This window comes from Amphibalanus amphitrite, unplaced genomic scaffold, assembly GCF_019059575.1.
Source record: "Amphibalanus amphitrite isolate SeventyFive unplaced genomic scaffold, NRLGWU_Aamphi_draft 000504F_arrow, whole genome shotgun sequence".
In the NCBI taxonomy this organism is placed as follows: Eukaryota; Metazoa; Arthropoda; class Thecostraca; order Balanomorpha; family Balanidae; genus Amphibalanus; species Amphibalanus amphitrite.
In genome coordinates, this window is record NW_024881998.1 from 459,196 (window position 1) to 482,506 (window position 23,311).

Sequence of the window (23,311 nt, forward strand, 5' to 3'; positions counted from 1 at the left end):
GTTTGCACAATCACTAAACTTCAAGTTTCTGGCCCCATTTGCAAAGCTGTTTAATCTGTTGCTCTCAGCTTACAAGACTGTTGACTCGAATTTCATCTTGCAAGGCTGTCAACTCGAAGCTTTTGTTCTCAGCTTACGAGACTGTTGACTTCCATTTATTTGGCTCATTTTATCGACGTTCCACTCGTAAGTCACAGGTCACGGCCCCACTTACACCTTATGCCCTTTCGTGTCACCAGGCGGGCCTGGATCACCAGCTGGCCTCGGGTCTGGAGCAGCAACTGTTCACCAGCGCTCAGCTGACCCAGGACAAGACAGCTGACTCGTCCGGCGCTCACCAGCAGACGCTGGTGATAACCAACATCGCCTCCCTCGGTCAGACGCATGGTAAGGGAGGGGAGAGAGGGAGAGAGAGAGAGGGAGAGAGAGAGAGAGAGAGAGAGAGAGAGAGAGAGAGAGAGAGAGAGAGGGAGGGAGGGAGGGAGAGGGAGTGGGAAGGGAGAGAGTGGCCTGCGAGGGTGATGAGGCTGACGGGGGTGAGAGGAGCCGGCGGTATACCCGGCGATCGTGCAGAATAAATTCGGGTCATACGAAAGGAATGGGTTATTTGCTACATGGTTGATTGAAATGATGTGGATTGGTGATCGCAAAACATAAGCTGGTGAATGGTGTAAATCATTCGTTGATGTTAGGAGCGAATGACCAGCTCAGCGTGCTCAATACCCCATGCTCCACTCCCGCAGACGGTACGGTGGCGGTGGCCGAGACTGGGCTGGACCCGGCGGCAGCGGCGGGCGGCGACATCGACTCGGATGACGATGAGGTGCTGCGCCTGCGGAACGAGCAGCACGGCCAGATGATTCTGGAGATGGACTCGGACAACATCCTGCTGCAGGTGGGCGGGCCGAGACGCTGGAGGCGGGGAGGCTTGGTTTGAGAATCGACAAGAAAGTCGTTGATTGCTTCAACTTTTCCCAATTCCTTGCCTGTGATGCTTGTCGGTAATTGGAACAATGTCGGGTTACGGTGGTGTTGTGAGCTATTAAGTGCTGATGCATGATTTCTACCCTTTATTTGCAGGACCCGTCGCTCTCCCAGCCGCTGATTCATCGGTGCCGCATCTGTAAGAAGATGTTTACCACGCAGCTGGCCCTCGCGGTGAGTACAGAGAACACACTCTACCCTACTCCACATTGCATGGTTTATCTTCAATTACTAGATTGGTTACATGTGGCTGCCGGCTGGTTTTTACGAGTGACATCCCAGCCGCGGCCCCGCTCTGACCCCGCTCTCCGTCCCGCCCGCTGACAGGCCCACGAGGAGGAGCACGGTATCGGCGTCACGGCAGTCACCCCGGCGGCCCCCGCTCCGGCCGCGGCGGCCGCCACCCGGCCGACCGAGGCGCACCTCTGCACTCAGTGTGTGAGCGTGTTCGGGTCGGCGGAGCAGCTGGCCGCCCACCAGGCTACCCACGAACCCCAGCCGGCCCAGCAGCCGCCAGCGCCGGCCCAGAGCCGACCGGCGACGGCGGTGGCCCAGGAGCCGCAGGAGGAGACAGGACATCAGTGTACCATCTGTGGGGCATCGTTCCTGAACGCGACCTCACTGAAGAAACACATGGCCGGCGAACACAAAAAGTCTAAGAAGAAAAACAAGGTGAGAGGGATATTCATGGGCCAGGGAGGGAGGAGAGGAGGGCTCAGGAGGAAGACCAGTGAATGTGCTACTCGGTGGATCGATTGTTTGGTATTGTTTCCGATTATTTTTTATAGTACGTTCAAAAGATCGAAGCGCAGAACACTTCCTCTTTTCGAACAATGAGACTAGCAGTCACCACGCGATCATGGCGACTTCCTCTCACCAGACTGTCCGCAGCTCAGTCAGACGGACTGGCGGCCCCGAACTAGGTTACAACTTACAGCTGCGTGCCATAAACCGACGACGCGGCGTGTCATAAACCGGCGGCGCCCGCATGGCCGTGCGGGTCAGTTTACTTTACAACTTGACACACTCGCGCACCCACTCAATAATTCGAACACGCTCCCCCACTCCACAAATCTCCGTTACTGATAGGGGTTAGCAGGACGTCGCTCCCGTCAACTTCTGCGCAACGTTGCTAAATCGCTGGAAGACCGTCTGTTTCGCTTCAAGTAGCATCTATCTATCGGTAGACGCAACCACTCTCGTATGATTTGGGCCGACACCTAGGACGCAAGCAAGACAGACTGCACCACCCACGGATAATGGCACAGCGAGCAGCGCATCCATTGCTGAATGGAGACAGAGAGAAGGCTGGCGCCGAGCGGGTCTCAGTTAGGGACACAGCTGCGTGCCATAAACCGAAGCGTTGGCGTCGGAAGTGCCGCTTGGGCCAGTTTATTGCTTTACACACTCAGTGCACCCTCACATTATGCGGTGTGCCTCTGTGCATGGCCTCGCGAGAAATGAGGACCCCTTGTAAATTGTAATATTATCCTTTCTTTTTCAGCGTGCCCCGCCCTTGTGTTCTCAATATGTCCTGTCCTTCCGTTCTCAATGCGTCCAGCCAGGGGTTGTTTATGACAACAGTGTGTTCACAGTGTGCCGTGCCTGCCCTGACCAGTGACCTGACCTGTTCCGTGTCCCTTTCAGCCGGTGATTCGACTCAGTGAAAAGCTGACTGCAAAGCTGGCAGAGCAGCCGCTCAACACCACCCGGTCTCAGGCGGAGATCTGCCTCATCCAGTCGGCCGTCGAGAAGGTCCAGAACGGCCCAGTTCCGGTAAGGACTTATCTCTGACCTGCTCAACTAATCAAAATAATCTCATGAGACTAATTAGGACAGGGTGCATTGTGGTCGTTTGTACTTTCTGACCGCTCCATGCCAGTGCCGAAATAGCTCAGTTGGGAGAGCGTTAGACTGAAGATCTAAAGGTCCCCGGTTCGATCCCGGGTTTCGGCAGTTTTGAATGTTTGAGGTCCAATGTGCAACAGTGTAGACATTCTAGTCTCAGGTTTCAGTCATTTTTGAAGTACTGTGCTCGATTTGGATGATACGGGCATTGGAACTTACGTGCTAACTACACGATGCCATTGGAATCGAATTTCTCGGGCTCAATTTAACTTGTCGCTGAACGTGAGCCTTGCACACTCGAATTTCTCGGGCTCAATTTACAGTGTTGCCGAACGTGAGCCTTGCGTACTCATATTTCTCGGGCTCATTTTCAATGCCCCTGAACGTGAGCCTTGCTTACTCAAATTTCAAAGCTGTTTACCCGGTTTTTTTCGGGCTCAATTTGCAATGCCGTTGAACGTGAGCATTCCATACTCAAATTTCAAGGCGGTTGGGCTCGAATTCATCGGGGTCATTGTACGTCGCCGCTGAACATGAACCTTGGGTACTCGAGTTTCTGGGTTTCATTTTACACGCCATTGAACGTGAGCCTCGTGCATTCAAATTTCATAGCTTTTGCACTCAATTATATTGATTGCACTCAAGTTTTATTGATATGGAACGTGAACTTTGTGTAGTCATTTCCATAGTTGTTGGACTCTAATTTCTTGGTCCCTGACGTTGAACGTGGACTGATGGAGTGTTGGAACGATTCCTCACTGGTCTGCTGTGGCCGTTCAACTCTCCGTGACTGTTGACCTCCGTGTGACCGTTGACACTTGACCCCCACCTGCGTATGACTGGTGACCTCAATGGCAGCTGTTAACCTCGACCTCTGTAACTTCTTACCTGATGACCGTTGCTACCTCATATGTGACCGTTAACCTCCCCTTGACCGTTGACCTCCCAGTGACCGTTGACCTCCCCGTAACCTCTGACCTCTCTGACCTCTCGTTGACCTCTGTGTGCCAGCGGGCCGAGCCAGAGGACGCGGCCGAAGTCCAGCTGAAGCACAGCTGCCAGATATGTAACAAAGCGTTCCGCAAGCCGTCTGACCTGGTGCGACACGTCCGCACTCACACGGGAGAGAAACCCTTCGCCTGCGAGATCTGCGGCAAACGGTGAGCGCGGCGAGATGTGCAACAAAATGTGAGATCAGCGAGATGCATCGCACAGTAATGGGATATGTTATTCGGCAAACAGGCGGTAGGAGTACATGTTTTGCCCTAATATTGTTTTTTTTAATTACGAGGTAGTTTTGGCTGGTGTGTATTTATTTATTAGTTACATTATACTTGCAAGTTTCACTTTACGTTGTTACATTGACTTAAGTCCTGTAAAAGTAAGTATGGGCTATACGATCAGCGTTATATATATGTAAACCATACCTGACTCTCCGTCTCCCTCAGTTTCACGGTGAAATCGACCCTGCTGGGCCACATGCGCACCCACTCCGGCCAGCGCGACTTCCATTGCCTGGTGTGCAAGGCGTCCTTCAGCACCAAGTGCTCGCTACGCGTCCACTCGCGGCTGCACACGGGCGCGCGGCCGTACGTGTGTGAGGTGTGTGGCCGGGCGTTCCGCACCTCGGGACACCGCAGCATCCACATGACGACGCACGGCTTCCAGCGCGGTGGCCGGCGCGCCGCCGCTGCGGGCGAGAAGGCGGCTGAAGGGGGGACGGAGGGCCGGCAGGAGGGCGGTGCTCGCGGCGGACAGACGGCAGGACAGACGCTGACTGCCCAGCTGCAGGTGAGACCGCCACTGCGTACATATTTTGTTCGATCCGCACTGTACCTTCGATTCGATCTTAACATCCGATACGACTCTCGCTGACGAAGAATTGTAATACAATTCGAAAGCTCCGACCCAACGAACTCTTGTGGAGTAAGTCCGATTTCATTTTAATTTACGCCTGCCCCTGTAGTCCGGTGAGCATCCACTGAGTGGTTGTGCCTGCGGACTGAAGGCGATCTGTGCTATTGTGTTTTATTTGAATTGTATGCCTTCTGCAGATGGCATTGTGAGACTATTTGCCACTTTCCGCCTCATCGTGGTTCTTTTATCAGTTCCTGCCCCCTCTACCCCTCACCTTCCGCTGCTCCTTACAACCCATACACCCACATTCGTCTGTAAGACCCCGGTAACCGATGCAGCCCAGTGCCCTAAAATCCAGACATCTTCCTCACCATGCTCTGTTGATCCTCAGGGAGTGCTGGAGGAGCTGACTGCGGGGTCGGCCGGTCAGAAGGGCGCCGCCACCGGCGGCCGGGGTCGGTCGCAGGCGCGGGCCCAGCTGGTGACCTCCGACGCCATCCTGGAGGAAGACGCGGACGACCCGGGTGTCCAGCTGAAGCAGGAGGATCCGGCGCCGGCGGCTGTTGCAGCTGTGGAACAGCCGGCCGGCGGGGAGTCGGTGCTGCAGCTGGAGGCCGGCCTGGCCGAGCAGCTGCAGCTGGTGCTAGCCTCCCAGACGCCGGACGGCGCCTCCGGTCTGCCCATGGACACCGAGCTCCGTGTCCAGCTACAGATCGACGCTGACGGCAGGATTGTCGGCGTCGAGGCGGTGCCGCCGACGGAGGAGGAGACGGCCGGCGCGGCGGAGCCGGCGGCCGGCGGTGACGGCGGCGCCGAGCCGGCAGCGCGGCCCGACCCGGAGCAGGCGCGCACGCTCCGGCAGGTGGTGGCCGGCGCGCTGCAGGAGGTCGGCGCCACCGGCAGCCTGCGCTGCACCGTCTGTGAACGCGCCTTCACCAGCCAGGGTCAGTGGCGGCGCCACATGCGCACACACGGAGTGGAAGTGGCCGCGCCGGCGACCGGCCGCTCCGCGCACATCTGTCCCGACTGTCTGGCCTCGTTCCCGACGGCCTCTCAGCTGACGCGCCACCGCCGCACGCACACCGGCGAGAAGCCCTACAAGTGCGAGCTGTGCGAGCGAGCCTTCTCGCAGAAGAACGCGCTGCAGGTCCATGCCATGACGCACGTCGGTGAGCGGCCGCACACGTGCCCGTTCTGCGGCCACGGGTTCGCGCAGAAGGGTAACATGCGCACTCACATCCGGCGCGCCCATCTGAAGAGCGCGCTCGACACTCTGGTGGTGGACGCCGGAGCCGTGGAGGAGGGTGGCGCCCAAGGCAAAGCCTGAGCGAGGCAGGGGCGCAGAGACGGCGGCTGGGTGAAGTGTCAGCACGAGAGGGAATGAAGGGGGAGTGTGGTCAGTGGTGATAAATGCCAAATTGAGTGAAGTAGCGTTGAAGTAGTGGTGATGCTAAGGACTTGTGATTTTTCGAGATAAGTGATCTAATGTGTATGCAAGCATGGCGGTCGTGTGCTTCTACCAATGGAGGTGGCAGCATGAATCTCAACGGCTGTGATACGATTTGCGGGGAGCGTTTCATGACTCGTGTGTTGATGTTGCGATAATTGATTGGTGTAAATATGAAACCGAAGCCGTAGCCAATGTTGGTTCCGCTGCTCTTCAACTTATATCTCGTTTCGTTAGGCGCTTCGGTTTGTAATCAAGCTGCAGTAGTTGCGTCCGCGGTCCGACCCTGGATTATTTAAATTTCTAAACCGTCCGGGCAGGGTCTTCCCATATTGTTCTTTTGCTTTACAAAGACTCTGAGATCTCCATTTTGATTGCACGGTTAATAATAATTTGCTAGAATGCTAGTGCTGTCTTTAGTATTTTTACACGAGAAGAAGTGCAATCTACAACAGCTCGCACCAAAATGGCATTTTTCCGCAAATTTTCCTCAATCACGATACGTATGTTTTAGGGCCGTGATCACGATGTTGTAAAGTCCATGCTGTCTTCTTGTCCGGTTCTGCTTTACACCGCTCAGTGTTGACCGTTCCCAATTTGCCAAGTCGTGACCTAAATCAAGCTCATTCTTTTCGAAAACTCCAATCTTCCTCGATTTCAACAATCTACCAAAGACTCAGCCATCTCATCACCCGAGGCGCCATGTCCAAGAGCTTCGCGTGCCGTCCTCCGCCGGAGCGGGACGGCATCTGGATGAAGGATCGGTTCTACCCCACACCCCCTGGCGACCACTACCAGTCGACGGCCGGAGCGCTGTTCGCGGACCGCACCGACGCCGCGCCTGACCGGCCGCTGCCCAGGAAGTTCGAGCTGATGGAGACTCTACGTTCCGAGCACCTACGCTTCCCGTTCACCATGCACGACAACCGGTACCAGCACGAGACACTGGGGGAGAGCCTGCGCGGCACGTACCGCAAGGCGCGGCCCTGCTGCATCAACAGGGAACACTCTGAGAGTGAACCAGACGCTTTCATAGACACGGCCGGCCGGCCGACCAGCAAGCAGCGACTGCAGACCATCGCCAGGTAGGGAGGGACGGGACAGGGTTGAGGGTGGGCCTTCGCGTGGCGCAGGGGAGACCGGGGCTTAAGACCATCACTAGTTCCACACAGGAGACTGGAAGTGACTGGCAATCTTCCATTGCATCAGAACAGGGTAGCCACTAGCCAGCAATATTTTCTGGTGCGTATGATGGGGGAGTTCGGAGGGGATGACCTATCGCCTGGCTCGCATGCGTGTAGAGTATACTGCATGTGGTGGGAGTAACTGTCGTATTATACATTCTGCAATCATTAGTTTGTGACACCTCGTGATACTCCCTCTCCGTCCGCGGTTCCCGCAGGGAGACGTTCCGGGTGCCGGTCGGCGGGACGGCCGCGCGTGCACGCCGCTTCCCACACGAGCAGCGGTGTCCGTTCACGGACGGGAGCTGTGAACATCGGCCGGTAGCCCAGAGACGCTGTGAGCCGGCGAGCACCGGACCGCCGGCCGCCGCCGAGGCCTGAGAGGCGCCGATGGAGAGGCTAAGGGAGGTTTTCAAAAGGCCAGGCAGATAGTATTTCTTCCTGGTTGCGACGCCACGGAGAGAATCGGTGCCGAGACTGCAGCACAGCGTCAGTGATAATGCAGCGTGATGACTGATGAGTCAGTTCGCCCGGCCCAGGCTGATATTAGACCGGCGTAAGTAGGGTGCAAAACAGTGAAACTGAAGAGAGCCGAACCCAGAACCACAAACTGCTGCACAATATTGACTCAACAGCACCGTACCTATGCAGGATCAGCTAGAAGACGAGCCGAGCCTTCAACGAACGAGCAAAGAACGAAATATTTACGTGTGAACGACCGGCACCAAACGCCGGACCCAAAGAGCTTGAAACCACGATTCGGAATCATCGGACACTTTCAATCAGTCTTTCACTGAACGAGTGACCGAGTAATACCCAACTGTGTGAAGACGGAGCCGGCGGGAAGCACTGCTGATAGAGCGGTGTCATCTTGATGCGCCATCGAACCTCGTAGAACGGCCATCGACCAAAGAATGTAGTGTTTCTAGATCAGTCAAACACCAGTTTCAATATAAGCAACAATTCTTTATATATGGAATCTAAATAGTTTTCCTTCAACACTGGGTCAGATGACAGCATAACAGATCGATACATACAGTACATCGTGCTTTCTCAGACACTACATACATCGCATAAATATACGATGCGTGCATTGCTCTCATGCATACAGTTTGATTTGCTCTTGGTTGCACAAAACACAGTGGCAAGAGGTCATGACATCAATGCTCTCTTGCTGAACATCATAAAGCAACATTGCAGGATAAACGGAGGTGTCGACGCCAAAACCGTAGCTCGAAAACAAACATGACTTACATGGCAGGATAATGACTTACACGACGCACCTCCAGAATAAACATATTTTAACGGTTTCTGTGAAAACAAAAACATCACATAACAATTCATTATACAATGCATAGCGTCACACTGGCGGCTTGTACGTAAAGCGCGAAGCGTGAACATATGTAGTCAACGACTCAGCAGCCCTGTGCCTCCTTCGATATGAACCCCGGATACCAGGGGAATTATTTGCACACCCAACAGTTGTAGCCTTAGCCGACTGAATACTGCGGCGATAAACACATAGGCGCTGCTTCACCACAGCTGATATATAATTATATAGCCATCGACACCATCAACACGGCAGCGCTCAGATCCCGGCCGCAGGTACATTCGCTGACGACTCCGAATCGGCCCTCGTCGATCACTCGTTGGTATCCCGCCGACTACTGAGACTGAGCTGCGCCTGTCAGTCAAGCCATTGGTGTCTTGCCGACCACTGAGACTGACGGCGCCCGGGGTTCGCTTCTTACTGTCCCGCCATTCGCCAACCACTCAGCCCTAGGCCCCCAGCACTCTTCGGTCACTCGTTGCTGTCGGATCGCTCGTCGTAGTCTGACCCGTCGCCGTCGGCTCGGTGCGGTGACCCACCGGCCGACAGCGGGCTCTCGCGGCCGGCCAGCGCCGCGTGCTTCTCCAGCAGGTGCCGCCGCAGGTCCAGTCGGTAACCGTAACTGAGCGGACAGTGCGAGCACGCGTGCTTCCGCACCGAGTGCACGCGCTGCATGTGGCGAGAGATGTCCCGTTTGCGCATTATCCGGTTACAGACGGGACACGGCCGGTGGGTGGACGCTCCGCCCGCTAGGGAGGGGAGGGGAGGGGTACAGGTCACACACGGGACACGGTCTGTGGGTGCCGGGTGGACGCTCCGCCCGCTGGGGGGGGGGGGGAGGCGAGGGTAAAAATTTGATGTCAAATATTGGTACCTATATTCAATAGTTAAACAGTACAGGAACCAACGATGTTAACTATGACTTCGAATGGGTGTTGGACTTTTCCAAGTACACACGAGAAGGCAATCCTCACAAAGCAGGCCCGGCCTGGAAGTGGAACTCACCTGAACCGTCGTAGCCAAGTAGTTGTGAGGGATCTGAAACGAACAAACACAGCCGTTCATACACATTCTTTTGAAGTCACATTTAAAACATCACAAGCATATAGATTAATATTTTGTCCCATCTGCCCCTTTCCCATTACTCAGATGCTGCTGCGTAGAGCTGCCTTCCTTTCTATACTGTTCAATGAGCAGGTCCATTCCACCGCCACCGGTGGCAGTTTTCGCTGACGGATGGTACCCGTGGATGACCTGTTCCTTCCCCTTATGACTGACTCACTGACTACCCTGATAAATCAGTGTGGGGTTGCCACTCCACTCGTCCCCTTCATGGTCCACCGAACAGGTCCAGTCAATCACTTTATGGTGGCCAACTGCTGTGAGGAACTGTCCCCTCCCCCTTTTATGACTCGCCCAGAAATCTCAGTCCACCAATTTAAGGCGGTCAACCTCAGCCTGTTAGTGACTGTCCCCTATCCCCTTTATGACTCGCCGAGTAGGCTCGGTCCATTAAATTTATTGCAGTCAACCTGATCCTGTCATATAACTACCGTTCCCCTCTCCCCTTTATTACTCACCGACTAGGCCCAGTTTATCATTGCTGGTCAGGGTACACTATACAGCTACCCGTCCCATCTACCGCTCCCATAACCCACTCACCGAGCAGGTCCAGTCCGTCAATGGTGGTGAGTTGCTGCGAGGGGCTGCGGCACGACTCCAGGCTGGCGGCGCGCTCGGAGCGGTCGGCCCGGTCCGGCGGCTCGCCGCGTTCCTCGCCGCTCGGCTCCCGTTTGACCTCGGCTGACTCCAGGCGGAGCGGTACGCCGGAGGGTAGACGACAGGCGGCGGCCGCGGCGGCGGAGAGCTCCGGCAGACCCGACTGGCAATACAGAGGGGGAAGGGGGAGGGTCGCACACAGGCCCGGACATGGCACAGTGGTGTCTAAGTGAAAAGAGAAGACAGTGCTGAGTGGAACGGCAGCTTGTGTTGTTGTGACAGAGAAATCGGAAAACCCACACGACTTGCTACATTGACTATTGGATTACCGATGGCATTGACAACATATAAGACACGGAGACTGAAAACTGACGAAGTATAATTCGTCTGATATGTAAATTTACGCAAAACTAGATTTCGTATTATTCATGCAAGGAAAAACAAAACAACGTCATACAGACCACGCGGCACGCACCAAACACAAAGAAGCACAACGCTGCCACTCCCCCTCTCCCTCTCCCACCGTCGGTCGTGCGCCGCCCGACCACAGGCCGGCTGCGGTCGGTCGGACGCCGCTCCCCTCTCTCTCCCTCCTCCCTGCTCTCACCCTGTGGTCGTCGGCGCCGGTGCCGTGTGGCGGCGGAGGCTGGTGCTGCGGCTGGTGGTGTTGGTGCTGCGGCTGGTGTGGGTGGTGATGCTGCGGCGCTCCCGGGCCCACCGCCGGCTCCACACCGCCGCGACACAGCGGCGGAGGCGGCGGCGTCTCAGCCGCCGTCAACTCCGGTGGCGGTGGCGACGGTGCGTCGCCGGGGTCGCGGCGCGACCTCTTGCGCCGCGGAGTGGGCGGGGGCTGGGGCGGCGGCGGCGCGGGCGCGGCCGCCATGCTCAGGTCGGGCGGCCCCTGCTCGGGCAGCGTGATGACCGCCTGAACTTCCAGCTGCCGGACAGACGATAACAGAAATAAGATACAATTCATATCCAATTAAATTCTATTAATATTATGACCAAATCGTACATACAAAGGACAAACAAAAAGCCATTGCGATCCCGTTCTGGATACATTCCAGCACGAAATCGTTAAGAAATAATAAATCGTTTAATCGTTAATCGTTATAGTCGTGAAATCGATAAAAACGTCAAAAGGTCTCAGTACGACTAAATATGACGAACTCAGTTGCGTTCGTGCAAGCAAAGCACCGCTTCGGTAGATTTCGTTCCGCGCCACTGCTTACTTATTCTCTAACCACAGACAAAAAGTACGGCGGGCCACCTGGCACCTGGAACAAAATTAGACCCAGAGATTCACCAAAGTGCGCAGCAAGCCGGACGAGAAACGGGACAAACCGCAAACATGGAAGGATGCCGCACGGAACAGGAGTTTCTGAGAGTGATGCATCCACAGCTCCAGCCAAGCGCCCCGGTGCCAGTCCAGTCTATCTCACGGGATTACATCAGTGGGGTATATCCCCTAGTGCACAGTGACTCTGACTTACCGGCTGCTGCGTCATCTGTACGGGAATGATGGACTCAGAAGCCAGGCCGCGAATCTTCAGCAGATCTGTGGAAACATACACACACGATCGGACGTCAGCCCCAAAGTATATGAAATAATTATAGTTGGAACTTGGTCGACAAAGTACTCAAATGAGTGAACCTAGTGCATTGTCAAATCATAGACTTAATTTTGTTAATAAGAATGCATCGAAATCACGCAATGGTATCATACGACCTAATCAAATAAAGATAATTATAGGGCGGATCCCAATATGGCATCGGGACTTGTTGAACCCGATTCCGGCTCCCGCTGACGGGCCAGTAGCTGCTCGCTGCGGCCGCGCACGTACCTGCCGTCTTGATGAGCTCAGGCAGCAGGTGGTGAGGCACGTTGACCTCGCCGTGGTAGATGAAGCTGACCAGCCGGTGCACGTGCGCCGCCTGCACCCCGCTCGGCAGAACGATCGTCGGGTGGCTGCATGGGTTTTTCTGCGGAGAGACAACAGAGGACGAACTCACTTAAAAAACTGCACACCTTGTAGGTCAGAATGGTCAAATCTGGACAATATTACGATGGTGAGAACTAAAGTGGATGAGAAACTTCAGCTACAACAATTTACATGATAGCCATCACACCAGTTTTATGCATCGTTTGTTATTACAATTGCGCGAGTTTTCAAGCTTTCAGGAAGGGACGCCACCCACTGAAGAGAATGTATCAATGAAATCGCCGCCGGCGCCAACTCACCAGCAGGATCTCCTGGAAGAAGGGGCTGCACGCGGAGAGGACGCACTTGTGCGCGCTGATGACGGCGTCGTCGCAGGCCAGCGACACGTCCAGAAAATCCTCCCGCTCCAGGAAGCCGGAGAAGGCGTCAGCCAGCGACTCGTGGTAGTTGTTCCACCTGAGACAGAACTCTGGCGGCGTGCCCAGGGCGCCCGGGTCTGGGTGGCCCGGCGGCGGCGCCGCGCCCAGCGCCGCGTGCGGGTCCGCGGCCGCCAGCGTGACGACAGCGGGGACTGATGGGACAGTCGGACTACCCAGCTGGGCAGCTGATGGTGCAGTTATCAGCTGATAGGAGCAGTACAGCAGCAGTGCCACTGTCAGAGCCACAGATTGACAGGACTAGATGTGGCAACTAAGTGAGGATATAGCACTCTGTTGCTGCCTTTGCCCACCTTTTCCTCCTTGGTCCTAGCTGCAGTTCAGAGACTGTCTCAGCACTGAGCAGAGCTCCTTTCTGATCAACACATCAGCTGAAAGCTCAACTCCACAAGAAAGCCTCCATCACTCTGAAACAAGCATGAACAAAAAACAATCAAACTCAAGTACATATATTTTATAGCTAGAGGCCATGTATGTAGCAACTAAGCAGCAGGTGACTTGGTCACTGATTTCAACATCATAACCCATAAAAATGATGCAAAAGTGGAGGAAAATGCATACCTGTGCATATTATTGCCATATGGTCAATTTTCACAGCAAATATTTAAATTAAAAAAGTGCACTCCTAGATTAAGTGGTCCAGAACAGAACAGCCACAGAACAGTCAAAGATTTAATAAGCAAAGCTAGTGAGCTTACTTTTCATGCTATCAATACCCATCCAATAAAACAAGAAATGAATCTTAGCTGACAGCTAAATGCAAATGTCTCCACAAGCTTCAAACATAACACTATATAAAATGAGTAATTTTTGACTGACACATGTCACATTCTCCATTTATTTGTTAGGAGTATTTGTATTAGAGGTATGTAACAAACATTTAAACATATCTTCAAAATACTTATAAATACTAAGCCAAAATACTAAGCCTCCCGTTCCTGTAACTGAATGTAATGTATCCTCAAGGACACAGCTCAGACTGCCGTATTCACTGGATTATTTGCCCACTGGCACCATGTGGTGGCACTAGCAGAGCTTGTTATAAATGCTATTTATCAATGCTAGATATCATAGACTGAATATCTACCTCTTAATTTCTCTATTAAGTCCATCTACTAGGTGCATGCTTATATCTACATATTAATGGCTATCATACGTCATCAGCTGGCCAGCCAGCCGACACAATCCAGATATGACCAAGACCTCACAGTTCAGCCCTAGCCTACTTCAACCCATCTTAAAAATATCCTAAAAATGCCACTTTTAGGCTTTAGCCCTGGCATACCTATACAAGAAGGCCTGCCTTCTTGATAGTGTGATTCAGACTTATTATCAATAAAATATTCTCCTAAATGTAAAAAAACACATTCATCACCTCATTCTAATTTTGCAAACAGCAATGGCCAAAAAAGTCTGAAAAGATCGCCTTTGCAAAGGCGTAAAATCTGAAAATGCAAAAATGACTGATTTTAATATCATACTAAACACCAAACAATAATTTAATATATCTATCGATCTTCCTCGAGTTAATTTATCACTTGAGTTATCAATAAGTCATCAATAACTGTAAATAATCAGATGATAAACATTTGCGCCACATTCGCCTAATTTATGCAACGCTGGCCAATTGAGTGAAAGAACAACGCAAAAACGCATAGAAACAACTCCTGATTTAAAATAATAACCTTAAAGATAGCAATAGACTCAGTCGTCTAACAGGTAGACAAGTGAAAGACAAAGAGATCAAAAACTCACACCAAAGACTACCCACGAGCCGAGACGAGATCGCAGTGTTTTTGTTTACGAGTTCCATCGCTTGATAGCACTAAAATGCTGCAAAATTTCACTTGACAGGGGTATTTTGAGAACCGAGTCATCTCTCATCGTTTAGCAGCAGGGTAATTATATTCCGTTGTTCTGACGATAAAAATGAATTTGTATTGCATACAATTTCCATTTGCATTGCATTGCATTTTAAATGGTAGTTTTTTTTTTTTTGTTCGCTGCTGCCACAGACTTTTCTTCATTGGGCAGCTTTTAGTAAAGTAATATTGGCTATTAGGTATACATTGGTAATTGGTATACATTCACAACCACGCACGTTAGACAATAAAAATGACTGTCCTCAACAAAAACAGCATTTATTCGAGCATAGATAACAGTACTGTTATCTATGATTCGAGAAATCCCTTCTCTTGAGAACTCTCATGCATATTGAGTGAAAGTCACCTAAAACAGAACACTCTGAATGCGCATAACCAATATTTTCCGAAAAATGATAACAAATGACATGAACACATCTGCACCTTCTGTCGTCAAAGCATCACATTCGACGGTAAGCGCACGTCATTTACACTATGCTAACCCTTTCGAAATTCGAAAAGCTAAGCCTTCCATAACTAAAAGCTTAAGAAAACACTGCAAAAAGTAACCTTTTCAAGCACACAAAATACATTTCATTGCATACCCCACCATTTTATGACAAGGCCCTCCCAAATCCCCATATCACATAGCAGAGGCAAGGTGCTGTGATCACGACCAAATACCCAATCTGAAAACGATACACGCTGGCAAAATCAGCTTTAGTACCGGATACTTCGAATTTATGACGCACGCCATAAAAGGGCTCGCCTTATCACCTTGGGCTCGCCATCCTGCCCGGTTAGGCGCACCCCGAAATATCTTTCAATTTTACAAAGCACGCTACTTCACTGCACCGGTCACCGAAGACTCATCAGCTGTCCTCCCGGGTTACCAGAGCGGAGTTCCAGCCACCGGCGGCTACCCTGACCACGGTGCCTCGCTCCGGCAGCGGCAGGGCCCGGGGCGGTGACCGGTCACAGGGCGGCAGGGCCAGCTGACCGTGACCGTTCCAGCCCCAGCCCATCACTGAGCCGTCCTCTGTCGGAGGGAGGGAGGGGGGAGGTCAGAGCAGAGCAGACAGAGACCGGCCGTAGGATCGGGTATCGAACTCCTGACTCAATAACACATCCATGGATAGACTCTGATTTGAACTAAGCGTGTGACAAATTAGATAAACAGTTATTTTCCCAATGCATTTTGTGGAAAACACAGCTCAGAATAAGAATGTAAGTCCACTGCATATTCTCGCTTCAATCAGTCAAATACCGGCGATCACTACTGAGTTTTGAACCACAAACATCTCAAGTCAGAACCAAAACCCCTACAGCCCACGTCTTACCGAGCAGCGCCAGCGTGTGTCGCGAGCCGCAGGCCAGCTGAGTGACGGTGACGTCACTGGGAAGCGCGTCCACCAGGGCCGGCTCGGCAGCCACGTTCACTGTGTCGCCGAGCCCGAGCTGGCCGGACTCGTTCCAGCCCCAGGTGTACACGTCACCAGAGCTCGACAGCGCTGGAACAGAGTGGCGCTAGATGAGTGGACGGAACCGGACTGGTTTACACTTTACAAGCTACCTGGGACTTGGATAGTTATGCCGTGGACTGGAAAAGTCACGAAACTGAACACTTTCGACAGTGGGACGGAGAACGGCCTGATTTTGAATAGCACATCAGATAACATCATTAGTATTCGGTCAAGAAGCACAGCGCGGAAAGAAACGAGCCCACGAATAGCACAAGGAACGGACCGCTGAACCGACTAGTGGTGACAGACAGCCCACTACCAGTGACTTTCGCGCTCGTTATTCGCTAACGACGGGGGTAGTCTAATCTGGTGGCGACGATGGCCGCGTCACAAACTAGGCGGAGTCAAAACGGAGTGATGTGAACACAGTCCCAGTAACCCCGGCGCCGTCCCCCGCCCGTGACGCACCCACCTGCCGTGTGCCATCCGCCGGCGCACACCTGGGTGATGGCCAGTCCGTCCAGGGCGGTCACCAGCTGAGGCATGTCCGAGGAACTCAGCTCGCCGGTCCCCAGCTGACCTCGGCTGCGGACATAACAGTGGAATCAGAACAGACGGTATAACCACGATGATCTCGGCTGGGATCACATAACACCCAGAGACATCACTACGTGGGTCAGAGCTTAGCTTACCAGTTCACCTATAACAAATGTAACCACACATTGCCATCTACCGGTGATCGGTTAGAGAGCCATAGCCCATCCCTATAAGCGACAGGGTGGCCAAACTGCCGTCGCCGGAGATTGGCTAAGCAATAGTTAGTTTCGTTGTAGAGCCTGTCTGGTATCGTCGTCACTGACCTGCCGCCACCGAAGGTGAAAACTCGTCCGGAGCGTGTGAGCAGCACCACGTGCTCTCGGCCGCAGGAGATCGCCTGCAGCCGCTCACCGGCCGGTGTCGGTACCCCATCCAGGGTCAGCAGCGAGCCGCCTGGGTCACCAGGGGATGGGAGGCCAGTCATGGAGGTGTACAAAAACTCAGGACCCATTCAGAGTTGGCCAAGAGTGAGCTGGGTTACTGGCCTGTGAAAGGGAGGACTGAATAGGGTTTAGCCACATAAGTAACTGGAGCAATCATTGAAAACTTGAAAAGAAACATGGATCATGGATGGGATACCCCAGCTCATGATGGTTTAACCCTCGCCGGACCTATTGGTTTTCTACATACGCGCCGGCCGAGGGGGGGGGGGGGCGGGTACGACCCCCCCTCGCCGTTTCGCCCCTGGTGGAGCTAGCGCGTCGCGGAAAAAAACGAGCGTGTGCGCCGTTACGAGACGCAGAGATTGGTACCCAGTTTTAAAGTCCTAGGTCAACCGGTGACCTCTGAGGTCAGGTCAAGTGCCCCAAGGTACGGTTCAGTTGTTGGTGAATAACTTCGCAAAAAACGGCCGCAGAGCCGCGATTTTGGCAGCATCGTGTTCACCTCGATCAGGCGCATCGAATGATATACTTTTTATTCGGGTCAGGTCAACTTGGGGTGTTGACCTCATGTCAAGGTCAGGTCAGCACCCCAGGTCACGAAATTGGTCGAAAGAGGTCATGTCGCATATCATTCGATTCGGCAGGTCCTCCTGAGTCCATTGGTGGCTTTCCCGACTCGCTAGCTCAATTTGATCGGGAGTTATTGACGAAAAACTAATATGACCTTGATGACGTCATAAATGACGTCACGTAAGGTCAACATTGCAAAAGTGACGCATCTAACCTTGCAAGGAGTGCATCAAATCACGATTCTGTGTGCTTGAGATAGTTGGAGATCGTTCCCGGCGCCAGAATAGCAGTTTTCATTTTTCCCCATTGACTTATAATGGTGAGGTCACGAAAATGACCTGACCTCATATGACCTTTAGGAAAAATCCGAGATATACAAAATGTGAGACTCATAATGGATACTAGATACTGCAAGTTTCATTTCGCTGTGACATCTCCTCTGCCAGTGAGGGCGTTGCGAAGTTGCGACATCTGAAGACCATGCAGAGTTTCACGTATGACGTCATAGGTCAGTGACCTGACCTGATCCAAAAATGCGGTTGGTGTCAAAAGATCCGGCTTGGATCAAAGGTCAGGTATGCCAAGTTTCAGCTCTCTATCGCCAGCGTGTTCGGAGCTATCGCGAAAAAACCCTATGGGGGGGCGGCACCCGCCCCCCCCCCCCCCTCGGCCGGCGAGGGTTAAATGTTCCACTGGAATAATATTTGTAACCTTAAAGCAATTATTGCAAAGTTGGCTACTTTATTTGGGAACAGAAACCATTCTACATGATCAATGTCATGAGAGTGAGCTGCTGACCTGTGTCACAGGCAGCCAATGTGTGTCTGCCGATGCTCACATGACGTGCAGGCTCAGCAGTCTCCTGGCCAGCTGACTGGAGTGCTAGTCGGCGCCAGGCAGTTGTCCTTAGCCAGGTGGAGCCATCAGGATACAGAGCCACCAGCCGATCTTCAGCAGAACGCAGCTGATGGACAAAGAAAACTTAAGTCATTAAAATTTTGAAAGGATGCAATTCAAGGCCACAACTGATGGACAAACAAGGCTGGAAGAATCCAGCTGATATCCAGATAGCTACCTATGACCAGCAGGTTGGCTACCCAGTGCCCACTGTTAAGTCATTGACTGGGCTCATAGCCAGGGCTTCAGGGGTACTGTTTCTGAGGGGTACTGTTCATGAGCTGAGGGGTGAATGGACATGTCAAGCCTCAAGGGCCAGCAATAGCGGGAGATGTATTGGTAAATGGGAGCATGAGAAAACTGCTTTCTTACTATGATATATGTTGTAAATTACAATGTTCCATAGTCCTCATGATATCAAAATATATTGTGAGGATGACATTCAGGAGTAAATCAACAAAGCTATCCAATATCATTGATTGAAATTGGATCATGGATGACTATTTTACCATGCTTGGTGTTTCTTGTTCACATCCAGGTGGTGCTTTGATAGTAATTCCATTTTGTTGGACATGCCCTGAGGGTAAAAACACAATCATTAAAATAAAAAACTTATGATATAAAAAACAAATTAAACAAGATTCTCTGGAGCACTTGTCCTGACAGTTTCAGAGTAAGAGGGCTTTATTTTCCGAGGAGAAGGTCATATATTCTAATGATACTTCCTACATTTATCATGCTCCTCGCAGCAGCTCTCAACGATATAAGAGGGTTTTATTTTAAGTTCACTGATTTAGCATGAGTAAAGTTGATAATACTTAATGACTTAATGATGATTCAAGACATCAACACTTAAACAATTTCACCAGTTACACACTCATACTGGAGTTCTATAGCCTTGCTCATACTAATTCAGTTGGGCAAACTAGGCGGCGGGAATCAAAATATGGAGGCATCAAAATATTGATTCTAGTGGGCGGAGCTTTGACCATATATGGGCATACGTGCAGACCATCACAGAAACGTCAATTCTTCAGCAACCGGCTACAATTTCAAGATAGTTTCTTCACAAAATGAAGAGCAACATTGAAGCTACCCGCCAGGCACGAAACAATAGCCCTAACCTCTTTGGTTAGTTTAGGAAAGCGTCTTGAAACTAATCAAGATATTGATTCATCACGGCGGCTAATCCCGGCGAGAATCAATATTTTGATTCCGCAATCAGCTGGCTAATCATTATTTTGATTCTGAAATCAGCTGGTTTATCAATATATTGATTCTGCGAACTGACTTTCTGCAGACGTGCTTCACTCTTCAAATTGATTTATGGAATGTTTCTTGTGTGCAAATAATGCAAATTCAATAAATTCATGAAGATATTATCAGCACAGGATCGTGTAATTTTTTCTAGACCTTATTCCCACGGTAGACCAGGGATTTTCAGCACTCACCCTGGCTCCCTGCTCAAAGCTGCAAGCCTTCGAGGGAATGCGTGAAGGGAGCCGTGCTGACCTTCGTATAGGGGTTGTAGTTGTACTGAGTCGGAGCCGGAACCGAAGCCCGACCATTTTACTCGGAGCCGGAGCCGGAGCCGGAGCTGGAGCCGATTTTTTCCTCCGGAGCCGAAGCCGTCTGACATTTTCACGGCTCCACATCCCCGCTTTGTAGCATTGATTTTGAGTAAAAAAAAAGTTAACTTATCGTCTTTCACGTGTTCATGAATGTGTTTCTACGCATCTGTATCCCGTCCCATTTCTGTGGAGTACCTACAGTAAGAGATATTTCGCCGAACAATATACTCAAGCCCGTTGCACAAATTGCACAATTTGAATGAAAATATGATACACGGATGTATTTGCATTCGCAAATAATACGATGATATTCATAACACATTTCACAACGATCCCTGCAATTGCCACACATTTGCCATCACAAAGCCCTGTCGTTGATGCTCACATCCCATGCAAAGCAATACCTACTCACTTTTAGGACACGTCTCTTATTCAATATGGTTACGTATTTGCAAAACATGCAGTTAATAATATTTGAAACTGAGACCTAACCAATAAGACATACCGTGGACAGGTAAGAAAAAAAAACAAATAAACGTCTGGAGAATGACCTCAACGTCTCGATGTTGCCTAATTACAAAGAGCAATTTTCGGTTTCGAATCAAATACATCAAAACAAAATTTGTACAGATACACTCAATATAGGGTTTATGATTAGCACGGCTACCTAAAACATCAATCCTGTCAGGTTGAGCCACTTATGTCCACACCCAAAGCAGGTCGCTTTGGAACACCACAAGATCCCATATTACCACCGAAAACGGTCACCAATTGGTCTACTGATCGGCATCTTCAGAACATTCTCGACCGAAAAGCTATCAGTCCTGTCTGTGTTTTGGTTCGCTTCATTTGGGCTATGCGCACGTTTTTCTACTCCGGTTCTAGGGACGAGATAGCAGTCATCACGCGCTGCACCAGCTCGTTCTTTGACAGGTTGGTGACGCTGTCGTCATCCGGCAGGATAAACACGTGGCGCATTTCACCCTCGGCCCCGCCAGCCACATACACACTTCCTAACGTCATACTGTTTCTCGCCACGAGATCAAAGTTCAAAAGGTCGTGATGTAGGTAGTCTCCGCCCAGCCCGAGTCAGGTACTCCACCGGTTGGTCGGGTGCGGCCAGGTCCGCGCAACGCCGCCCTACTTCGGTCGACGCTCTGGTTGACAGGGATGGCGTTGTCATACAGTTGCCTGTCGACTGAACAGCGATTCAAGACGCCATCCTTGACCCTCTGAAGCCGATCCCCGCAACGACCAGTGTTTGATCCTTGGTTGACCTGCAGCAAACAACAGAACACAATAATTAGGACATTTGTGGACAATAAATTAGGAAACTATATGTGTTATTAATCTACTTGTTCAGCAACTATTAATTTTAGAATATATTCAATAAAAAATTAAATACTTAATGTCACTTAAATTTCCACTGAATGCCACCAGGTGCGCCAACAAATGTCATTTCATGCAGTTATATAAATTCTGCCAAAAAAGTAGATCTGAGGCCAGTTATACCAACAGAAAAATAGGTGGCTGCTGGATTTTTTTTTTGTCTAAAAGTTACTTCACATACAGAGCATGAACGGTACAGCCCTATCCGTTTACGTGCCCATCATGTTAACGCTCCATATGTGAAGCAGTCTTTAGGCAAAAAATTCCAGCAGGCAGCTATTTGTGTTGATAAAACTGGCCTCTAAAATTAACTTTGGCATGGACAATCCTGAAAATTAACTATCCAGCATTCCCTGGACTGACGTACATTAGATGATTAGACACGTAATTTTCTTGAAGATCACGCATAATGTAAATATGGCTTACACCATTCAGCAACTTGCTTTTGTTACACTTAAAATAAGCATCATTAAATATGTAGCAAAATTGGGCGAAGCAATTACAAGCCAAGCATACATGCCTACTATTTAGATAAGGCAAACACGAACATGCACTACGACCTTTCAATCTTAACTCGGAACAAGTCAATAACCTAGTTGCCCTTAAAAATTTAAATGCTACAAATTAAAGTTGTAGCAACAATTGGGTGAGTGAGACACAAGCAGAGGCTAAAACATCCAAATTATGTAAAATACTGGACATGCACTGCTCCCATTTCATGAGTCCACCCAACAATTCTATCATGTGGGACAAAACATTAGGCTTCTTGTAACTAATTTATACCGTAACTTTTAAAGGACATCATATTTCACTGAAATACTACACCTAAGACATCATTTTCAAAAAAATATAGCTTAAAAAGACAATAGAAGGTGAGAAGGCGTCCCGCGCCGCTGACGTCGCTACCGCGCCATGTTCCTAAAACCATCTCTTAAAACGAGTTTTCGGTAAGAAACGTTAAGATCACATGCCTGAAATTGAAAAACACACTTCAAAGTATCTTAAAATATGATCCATTGTTACTTACACTTCAGAAAAGGTCGCTTAAACAAAATAAACCCGGGAGCACTACTTTGCATCTAAACACACACGACGCCGGCGCGAAATGGCGGGAACCGGAAATCGTGGCTAGATACAAAGAAAAACAATATTTCTTATAAATGAATTATACAACTAAATAACGCATTTTTTATTTTCTTTTAGACAAAATTATGAAAAATTACAAAGGCTCGTCGTTAATGATAAACAGAGCAAGTTTTAACAGCACGTTTTTGTTGAATTATGGCGGCGAAATCTTTATGCCATTCGTAAAGGTACGCGCGACAAACGGCTGATAGCCATGCAGCGAAAAATTGAAGCGGAGAAGTTTTTTGTATTGACTTGTCAAAAAATCTCGCCGTCATGGGGGTTATTTCCGCCGTAACGGGTCGTCTGAAGGTGGGAATGTCCCAAAATGAATCAAAATATTGATTCTATGCCCATATATGGTCAAAGCTCCGCCCACTAGAATCAATATTTTGATGCCTCCATATTTTGATTCCCGCCGCCTAGTTTGCCCAACTGAATTACCATTAGCACATATGTAGATGTAACGGAAGTTAGCAGGGATTCAGCAGGGGTTCAGCAGGGATTCAGCAGGGATCGACGGCCCCTACGATTTCGCTGAATTTTGGTGGAGAGGTGCAGAATGGTGTCCTCTATCGAAAATCCTAGTGCCAAAATGCGGGGAATCCATCAGGGGGGCCACAAATCCCAAAAAACAGTATGCCCTCAGGGCACAATCGACGAACTTTGAAAACCCTACTTCTAGCCGTCAAAACAGCTAAAAAT

At 50.7% G+C, this 23,311-nt stretch overlaps 4 protein-coding genes and 1 non-coding gene across 7 annotated transcripts in view; 2 read left to right on the plus strand and 3 right to left on the minus strand.

Annotated features, from left to right (window-relative positions):
• LOC122392862 (zinc finger protein 236-like) overlaps window positions 1–8,299 on the plus strand; it is a 29,569-nt gene extending 21,270 nt beyond the window's left edge. Inside the window, exons 18-26 of the mRNA XM_043388193.1 lie at window positions 240–387; window positions 744–895; window positions 1,081–1,158; window positions 1,312–1,656; window positions 2,632–2,760; window positions 3,844–3,992; window positions 4,281–4,623; window positions 5,081–7,221; window positions 7,539–8,299. Of these exons, the coding sequence (XP_043244128.1) occupies window positions 240–387; window positions 744–895; window positions 1,081–1,158; window positions 1,312–1,656; window positions 2,632–2,760; window positions 3,844–3,992; window positions 4,281–4,623; window positions 5,081–6,016 (2,280 nt within the window). The 3' untranslated portion in view covers window positions 6,017–7,221; window positions 7,539–8,299. The remainder of the gene's footprint in view (window positions 1–239; window positions 388–743; window positions 896–1,080; window positions 1,159–1,311; window positions 1,657–2,631; window positions 2,761–3,843; window positions 3,993–4,280; window positions 4,624–5,080; window positions 7,222–7,538) is intronic.
• Window positions 2,868–2,940, plus strand: Trnaf-gaa. The gene has a single exon. It is a non-coding gene; the product is annotated as a tRNA-Phe (tRNA).
• Window positions 8,266–14,541, minus strand: LOC122392863 (formin-like protein 7). Of its 2 annotated transcripts, XM_043388194.1 has the most exons (9): window positions 14,505–14,522; window positions 13,043–13,156; window positions 12,612–12,768; window positions 12,214–12,352; window positions 11,863–11,927; window positions 10,977–11,306; window positions 10,313–10,532; window positions 9,656–9,688; window positions 8,266–9,399 (listed from the first exon to the last, which is right to left on the minus strand). In XM_043388194.1, the coding sequence occupies exons 5-9, from the start codon at window positions 11,875–11,877 to the stop codon at window positions 9,122–9,124; spliced, it is 876 nt and encodes a 291-aa protein (XP_043244129.1). In that variant the 5' UTR covers window positions 11,878–11,927; window positions 12,214–12,352; window positions 12,612–12,768; window positions 13,043–13,156; window positions 14,505–14,522; the 3' UTR covers window positions 8,266–9,121. The 2 variants fall into 2 exon arrangements, with proteins under 2 accessions (XP_043244129.1, XP_043244130.1); XM_043388195.1 differs by having other exon boundaries at window positions 12,612–13,156; window positions 14,521–14,541.
• On the minus strand, window positions 11,919–13,572 carry LOC122392866 (broad-complex core protein isoforms 1/2/3/4/5-like). The gene is made up of 4 exons (XM_043388200.1): window positions 13,569–13,572; window positions 12,612–12,883; window positions 12,218–12,352; window positions 11,919–11,927 (listed from the first exon to the last, which is right to left on the minus strand). Exons 1-4 carry the CDS (start codon window positions 13,570–13,572, stop codon window positions 11,919–11,921), a joined length of 420 nt encoding a protein of 139 aa, XP_043244135.1.
• A 328-nt stretch (window positions 14,542–14,869) lies between the features above and the next one.
• Window positions 14,870–23,062, minus strand: LOC122392864 (RCC1 domain-containing protein 1-like). 2 transcript variants are annotated; one of them, XM_043388197.1, is made up of 7 exons: window positions 23,051–23,062; window positions 19,031–19,098; window positions 18,423–18,588; window positions 16,935–17,064; window positions 16,547–16,659; window positions 15,952–16,122; window positions 14,870–15,650 (listed from the first exon to the last, which is right to left on the minus strand). In XM_043388197.1, exons 2-7 carry the CDS (start codon window positions 19,031–19,033, stop codon window positions 15,484–15,486), a joined length of 750 nt encoding a protein of 249 aa, XP_043244132.1. In that variant the 5' UTR covers window positions 19,034–19,098; window positions 23,051–23,062; the 3' UTR covers window positions 14,870–15,483. The 2 variants fall into 2 exon arrangements, with proteins under 2 accessions (XP_043244132.1, XP_043244131.1); XM_043388196.1 differs by lacking the exon at window positions 23,051–23,062 and adding an exon at window positions 19,646–20,055.
• Window positions 23,063–23,311: the final 249 nt, after the last annotated feature.

Bases quoted from the DNA above. Each gene is read 5' to 3' on its own strand.
- LOC122392863 (XM_043388195.1), bottom strand. The intron at 9,689-10,312 runs GTGAGTGGGTTA...TGTTCGTTTCAG, and splicing joins TGACGGACTGGACCTGCTCG to ATCCCTCACAACTACTTGGC. The intron at 9,400-9,655 runs GTGAGTTCCACT...TCCCCTCCCTAG, and splicing joins ACTTGGCTACGACGGTTCAG to CGGGCGGAGCGTCCACCCAC.
- LOC122392866 (XM_043388200.1), bottom strand. The intron at 12,353-12,611 runs GTGAGTTGGCGC...GTCTCTCCGCAG, and splicing joins TCTTCCAGGAGATCCTGCTG to AAAAACCCATGCAGCCACCC.
- LOC122392864 (XM_043388197.1), bottom strand. The intron at 16,123-16,546 runs GTGGGTGCGTCA...ACTCTGTTCCAG, and splicing joins CGGCGGATGGCACACGGCAG to CGCTGTCGAGCTCTGGTGAC. The intron at 15,651-15,951 runs GTAAGACGTGGG...TCCCTCCGACAG, and splicing joins ACACACGCTGGCGCTGCTCG to AGGACGGCTCAGTGATGGGC.